The following is a 7,500-nucleotide window of genomic DNA, read 5'->3' as shown; positions in this document are numbered from 1 at the left end:
CCCACTCACACACACACACACATAATATGCCCACTTGCTCCACAGTCCAGTGCGTTGTCCGCTGTGCATATATCTCCATGCATGTCACAAATGTTAAGAACACATTAGGGGGAAGGGAACAGAATGTTCTGGTTGTCAGGGACGTGGAATTTGCAAATGAAATTAAAATGGAATTACTGTCTTAGCTTTTGACATAGTGCTGATCAATGATGTCATGCGCTGTTCGGACCGTGCGTGCCATGTTTTTTAAAGAATTGCCCTCGAGGACCAGTGATTATTCACCTTATTGTTTGGCTACGGACTCTTTTATTTACACATTAAGATCCTTGCATTGACAGTGGTAGACAGAATGTATAGGTCCACAGATGTTTACATTATTCACGATTCAGGCTTTTTTGAGATGTGGTGAAATTGTGCTTTTGTCTAGAATGTTCTACATAGGCTTACTGTTCCATTGTATGTGCATCCCACATACTCTCTTGGCCAATTTTGTGCCAATATACAATATACATTACTTTTCAGTGCTGTTTTAGATTCTAATTGACTAACTCACATTTTATGAGTTTGCACAACTTGAGTTGTATATTAAGCATAATATATGAAGCTTAGTTAAGCTGCACCTTTTATTTATTTAATTGTTATATCATTGCCAAGATGTTCAATGTAATCCAAATTCTTAAAATCTACAGAAGATGAAGCATAATACAGAAAAATGTTTACATTTAAATGTTATTTAACCACAATTAAATTACACGTTGATATTAAGTCTAATGCAATATTTTGCACTTTTATAGTGAATTAAGATGAAGAGTACTTTATTTTTTAACATCTTAAATTACATTTTTGTAGGAGATGACTACACAACTTTTCTCTGCACTGACATATCCCTACATATTTAAGTGTAATTCTAAAGTATGTAGGAGTTAAGAAAACACATGCCTCTTTCATCATATTACTGTTACATGCTATGGTATGTTATGCATATTTATAACTGTGCTTGTAAAAAAAATAAAAGTCAATGAATATATTAAATAAATGGTCAAATTAAAGATATTTAATGTAAGCCAGAATATTATGTAACCTTTTAAAGTCAGTAGAACACGTTTCAGTAAGTTATCATGCATTAACAATAAAGTTTAGTTTTATTGTGCCTCCCCATTTACGTCCCCATCTCACCCCCTAGCAACACACTGCACATGAAGAGGTGAATGCATGCATTTAGCATGAATTGCACTGTATGTCCTGCTGAGTGTTCGATGGGCATTTTATTGAGTGACAAACAGTCAACTCGGTGAGGAATTTACACATTGTTCATGGCACAAAACAGTCCCTGTGGTGTGGGAGCATTTCCAGCATGTTGCTGCAAATGTCTTTGCCTACTTCTCGAGTGTTTTCTTTGTGGAGTTTAAGACCTCTTGATTTACACACAACTGACAAATATACTTGTAGTTGTTCACAGCTTTTTCTTCTTCTTCTTTTCTTTTTTTAGAAGTTCTAGTGAAGATGTGATTAGTCAGTACTACACAGAAAAGTGAGTTTATCAGACGGAACTTTCACGCCCGGTTTTACAGTTATGAGTGAGTCTACTTTCCAAGTATGGTATTTAAAATGAAACCCAAATGTAAAGAAAAGTGAATCTTTATCAGTCATTCTACATTTTTTCAGAGAATGGTGATGGCACAGATAACAGCTAGATCTCCTTTTGTTTTAAAACTATAATCTCTTCAGTGGAGGGGTTGCATACTCACATTAGGGAAACTGCTCCTCTTTTTTGGAACAGGTAACAACAGGCTCTTGTCAGGTCTTACAGCTAAGAAATGATCAGCTTTTATCCCTGTCTTTTCAAAAGATGTTTTTTAAGATTCAAACTTCATAGCTTCTTAATAGCCAGTGTTCTTTTTTGTTGTTGTTCCTCACTAGTAGCACCACACCACCATGACAACAAAAATCTGAAAGCATCAGGCACAAATGCCACACGGTCTCTCTCTTTTGTTTCAGTGTCCAGATAGATATTTTAATCCAGAGTAAAGCAATATAAAAAAAGCAAATTCCACAAGGATCCCAGAGACTTTAAATGAAATGTACAGTAAGATGTACATACGTATGCTGGAGCCAGCCAGAGTCCTTTAGGTTTTAGAAGCATGTTTTTAAAGGAAATGTACAAGTAAGTTGTACAGTATGTACATACGTTGGAGCCAGCCACGTTGAAGTCCTTTAGGTTTTAGAAGCATGTTTGTAAGTGTTGGATTTTTACTCATACACAAGCCCTTCTCTCAGGCTACCGGCTCAGGGCTGTGACTCATTCTTGCTCATCACAGGCAGCGTGTTTCCAGCCCGCCATTTCTCAAACACAAAGAAAAACCCAACCGCTCACCCAACACTCCTTCATTTGTTGTCTAACCTTTTTTTGTGTTTCACATATTAGTATTTTTATGCTGTGTTGTTTGTGTAATGCTTGATCACGTATGGTGAACTGATTTGAGGTGATTGAAAAGAATGGGTGAGAGAGGTCTCTACCGATTGTTTTACAGTAGAGCTACAGGCTTCCATAGAATGAGTGGGAGGATGTATATATTGGTTGTTTCCTGCGTGTGCTCATGTGTGGGAGAGAAATCCTGGGAAGAAACAAAAAAACTAACTGACTAACCATCGAGAAAGTACATTAAAAGTTTTGTTCTCTGAGATTAGTGAGCGTGTTGTGTGTGTGTGTGTGTGTGTGTGTGTGTGTGTGTGTGTGTGTGTGTGTGTGTGTGTGTGTGTGTGTGTGTGTGTGTGTGTGTGTGTGTGTGGAGGTTTGGTTGTGTAGGAACATGCCAGTCACTCACGGGAGACAAAAAAGAGTTTATTCCTCAACTACCTGTAAGAAGCTGTTAATTAAAGATGAAATGAGTGCTGTTTGGTGCCAAGGGTAGATGGCTCACGGTTAATATTTGTTCAGTGATTAATTACTAACTTCTTTTGTTGCTTGAAAGGGAAGGGCCCATTTGGTATTCTCCTTTATTTCCCTCTTCCGTGTGTGTGTGTGTGTGTGTGTGTGTGTGTGTGTGTGTGTGTGTGTGTGTGTGTGTGTGTGTGTGTGTGTGTGTGTGTGTGTGTGTGTGTGTGTGTGTGTGTGTGTGTGTGTGTGTGTGTGTGTGTGTGTGTGTGTGTGTGTCACTCGGGGGTTGGTGGGGGATAGAGGAGGGGAGGAGGGGGGGTGGTTGTTAGTGCTTAAATCTTGTAAAGGGTTTTCCTAATATGGGCTGTCTCTTATGAGCTGGCCCCTCCCAAAGCAGTTGGTGGGCGTGGCCCTGGCATGCTCTCGGCCAGTGAGATGACACAAGCTCGACTCACTTCCTCATTAATTGGCTGAAACCAGTTCTTACAGGAACCGCGGGTGATAAATGTGAGAGTTCTGAGAAATCATTCATTTCTTTCCTCGGCTGCGCTACGGAGGCACCGGTGTTGGGAGACTTTGCCGTCTGACTGGGCTTGTGCATGCGCCTGTGTATGCGTTGCGTCTGTGTGACTGTTTTTTTTACTTCCTTTCTTTTACATTTTTTGACTGGCTGTTTTTTTGCCCTCTCTGAAGTGCCTATAGGATATGGGGCTCTCAGTACATCCTGTACTTTTTGCTTGTTTTTTTTTTTTTTTCCTGGGGGTCCCTATCTAAGGGGGCTGAAGTGTTGAGCCATGGGCTGCCGTACTCTCTCCTTCTCTCCCTCTCTCCTTCTCTCCCTCTCCCTTTCTCTCTCCCTCCCTCCCTCTCTGTCTCTCTCACTCTATCTATGTGGAGCCAGTGCACTTACTGCTCTTTCACTGGTGAGTAACGCTGATGGGATCAGTCTTGTTCTCTCTCTCTCTCCCTCTCTGTCCCTCTTCTCCCCCCCCCCCACCTTCCCTCTTTCTTTCTCGATTCTCTGCCCCTCCCTCTTCCTCTCCTTCACTCTATCTCTCTTTCTTTTCCTTTCTTCTCTTCTCTCAGTGTCCCTTTCCTTCTCTCCCTCTCTCCTGCTCGCTCTCTTTGTGGATATGTTCCAGTGAGCTGCCCTTGGTGGGTGCCTCTCTCCTCTCCTCTCCTCTCCTCTCCTTTCCTCTCTCCTCTCTACTTTCCTCTCTCCTCCTCTCATCTCTCCTTTATTATCCTCTTCTCTCTCCTCTCTCCTCTCTCCTCAGCTCTCCTTTCCTCTCGTCTCCTTCCTATCTATCTCCTCTCATCTCCTTCCACTCTCCTCTATTCTCCTCTCGTCCTTCCTTCTTCCCCTCTCTTCTCCTCTCTTCTCCTCTCCTCTCCTCTGCTCTCCTCTCCTCCTCTTTTCCTCCTCTCCTCTCCTCCTCTCCGCAGAGCAGAAGCCTGTAAGGGAGTATGCGAAGGCCCCAGCGCAGCGTGCGAGGCTCCTGCAGCGGGCGGGAGAGGGCACTCCAGCTGTGAGTATGAGCCTGTTCTCTTTAAACCCATTCACCTCGCCTTCTCTTTTTTTTCTTCCCTCTCGCTCTCGCGCTCCCCCCTCCCTCCCTCGCTCTCGCTCTCTCTCTCTCTCTCTCTCTCGGTCTCGCGCTCGAGCTTGCTCACTCGGCTCTGGCCTCCTCCTCCTCCCGTAACTGTCTCGTTTTTAAAATCGGCTACTGGCTTTGTATTCTGCTCTCTCCTCTCTCTCTTTCTCTGTCTTTTTTCTCTCTCTCGCTCTCCCTATTTCTCTCTCTCTCTCTCGCTCTCTCTCTCTCTCGCTCTGTTTTTTTCCCCCTGCATATCTCTGGCACTGTATTTTCTCGTCGTTTTGTGTTTCTGTTTAGCCTGTCGTCATTTCATCATGCTCGCTCTCTTGTCTGTCACATGTCAGAGTTTTTTTTTTTTTGCTTTGGTAATTTTCCAATCCTTTGCCATCCTTTGTCATTTTACAGTAAAGGTGAGAGATTGTAATATATTTAACTTCACGAGCCTTTGTTTAGAATTGAAATAGGTACATTTCTTCTAAGCCACGCTTGGTTACAGGGGGACGCTGATGTAGGTTTGTACGCGGTGTGGAATTGAGCGGGACATTGTGTGTGTGTGCGTGTGTGTGTGTGTGTGTGTGTGTGTGTGTGTGTGTGTGTGTGTGTGTGTGTGTGTGTGTGTGTGGTGTGTGTGTGTGTGTGTGTGTGTGTGTGTGTGTGTGTGTGCGTGTGTGTGTGTGTGAGCTTGTGTGCGTGAGCGGAGGCCGGCAAAGGGGCCCTAGCGGTATTGGTGTGTGTGTGTGTGTGTGTGTGTGTGTGTGTGTGTGTGTGTGTGTGTGTGTGTGTGTGTGTGTGTGGAGGGGGGGGGGTGCTGAGTCATGCCTAGCAGTCGTAGCTCCTCAGAGTAAGGCGGACACTCCCCCGCGTCACACACACACACTCTCGCGCACTCACACACACACACACACACACACACACACACACACTCTCCTCCCCTCCCTCCATCCTGGTGGCGAACCCTGTTGAACCCGTGGCGGGCTTTGAGGGAGGGGTGCTGGACAGGCAGGGAACAGGGGAGGGTGCAGAGGCGAGGAAAGGAGAAGAGAGTAGGAGGAGGAGGAGGAGAGGGAGAGGGGGGAGGGAGGAGGAGGGAGGGTGGTCCACTCTCCACTCTACTCTGACAGTCTATCAAATCTCTGTCTGGAACAAAGAAATCCCAACTACACCTCTCTCAGAGCAACAGCTCCCATTCATTAGCATTTAGGCATGTTCTTAAATCCAAATTACATTGCGGCTCTTTTTTAAAAATCATTATTATTTCTTACTTAGGTATTATTACTATTTTTTTTGCCAGTATTTTGCTATGCCATTTTTTCTTTTTTTTACATTTTGTTTAGAACGTCAGAGTTGAAAGAAGGGGGCAGAGGGAGGGAGGGGGGAAAAAAGCGTAACTGAGACTTGAAGTTGCACAACAAGAGATTGCGACTCGTTCTGGAACAATGTTCCCCTTTTTTTCTTGTAACTTGAACCTTCTGCCGTTCCATGCGCGAACGAAGCGAAGCGGAGGCATTCCGAGCGAGCGCCTAGCGCACCACGAGGGGGAAGCTATCAAGAGAGGACCCCGCTGCTGTTGCTGCCAGGCAGGGTTGGGAGACTTCGAGATGGAGGGACCCTCCAATCCTTTACGGTCAACTTTAGTCTTTTTAACGCGGCTCTTTTCACGCCAAGTCAACTCGAGCGAGGCGGCTTTACTGTGTCAGCTTCTTCGTATGCCACAGGTCATGCAAGGAAATTGAAATTGACATTTTCATCATCTTCTGGACATGTTCTCTTCATCTTGAGGAGCATCTTGATCTTCTTTCCTCTTCTCCTTTTTTTGGAGCGGCGTACCTTTGAACATCTTGGGAGTCTGTGGTGTTGGTTGCTGTTTGGTGTGTTGGGTTGGTTTTGATATTGTCACCAGCGTGTTCCGGCTATATATGTAGGTTTGTGTCCCCCTCTGCTGTAGGCTTGGTGGTTATCACCTCAGTCTTTTAGCTTGTTTCTTATCTCCATCATCAACTTTATGGCTCAGAGTTGCATAAAATGGCAACCATCTAGAGACAGACCTGAATGAGTTAGGGGGTACAAGAAGAGTCATCTTTGCCTTTAAACCATCACTTTTAGTCTTAAATGTAACTGAACAGTTCTACAAAGTTGCTCCAGGAATAATGTGGTTGGCCAGTTATTTTATACTTTTTTTGTTGCGAGAGTTCGGTCTCGTAAGCTTGTCTAGTTTGTGTGTGTGTGTGTGTGTGTGTGTGTGTGTGTGTGTGAGTGCGTGTACTCAATGAACTCGGTTGGGCTGGTACTGTGAGGTGCTCTCATACAGTACGAGGTTTTCTTTTGATCCTTTGGCTGTGGATTTGGGTGTGACTCGGTGACCGGCACGGGCGAAAATCATCGTCAAAGAAAAATGATGTAATTGATTCGGGCCTTGTGTGCCTTGCCTGTGGATGGCGGATATTAGTCACAGCTAGACACTGTACTCTCCCAAACTTTAGGCCTTTGGTAGATGCTTAAATAAAGGAATTCCGTTTTTTTGTGTGAATGTAACCTTCACATTGAACTAAATAGGATATAGTCTTAATGGCTTGCTATTTTACAATGGAATTTGACTAACTATTGTAGATCTTCTTTTCAAACAAGTGTTTGCTTCTTTTATCAGATGCACATACAGTATCTGCTACAGCTAGGTGTGATATAGTTTCGACATAAGATAGCAGCACCTTAATCATAAAAACAGTATGTGAAGATATTCTATTCATTTATCTATTTAATATATATTATGCTAGTCTCTCTTATTTCTTCAGAGTGTTGTGTGATGTTCCCTTTGTCATTGGTATCATTTTAGATCTCCTCAGAATATCTTAGATCTCCTTCCAGATCGGACCCATATGGAGGCACCATGATTAATTCTCCCCCATCTCCATTGTCTGGACTTTTTGTTCCGTTTCCAGAGGGGTGCATTTGAGTCAGACCCAGGACCCAGTCAACCAGATGCTCTAATGTATGGGATGTTGACTGAGTTTACATCCTGTGTGTGTG

General features: G+C 43.8%; 1 protein-coding gene across 2 annotated transcripts in view; it reads left to right on the top strand.

Annotated features, from left to right (window-relative positions):
- LOC134452742 (uncharacterized) overlaps positions 1 to 7,500 on the top strand; it is a 134,047-nt gene that overhangs the window by 123,784 nt on the left and 2,763 nt on the right. For both annotated transcript variants that reach the window (XM_063203299.1, XM_063203298.1), the window contains one exon: positions 4,021 to 7,500. This exon is cut by the window's right edge and continues 2,763 nt beyond it. In XM_063203299.1, the coding sequence (XP_063059369.1) occupies positions 4,021 to 4,940 (920 nt within the window). In that variant the 3' untranslated portion in view covers positions 4,941 to 7,500. The remainder of the gene's footprint in view (positions 1 to 4,020) is intronic.

This window comes from Engraulis encrasicolus, chromosome 7 (assembly GCF_034702125.1).
Source record: "Engraulis encrasicolus isolate BLACKSEA-1 chromosome 7, IST_EnEncr_1.0, whole genome shotgun sequence".
NCBI lineage: Eukaryota > Metazoa > Chordata > Actinopteri > Clupeiformes > Engraulidae > Engraulis > Engraulis encrasicolus.
Note: the sequence above shows the minus strand (reverse complement) of the source record. Positions and strands in the feature narration are given on the sequence as shown.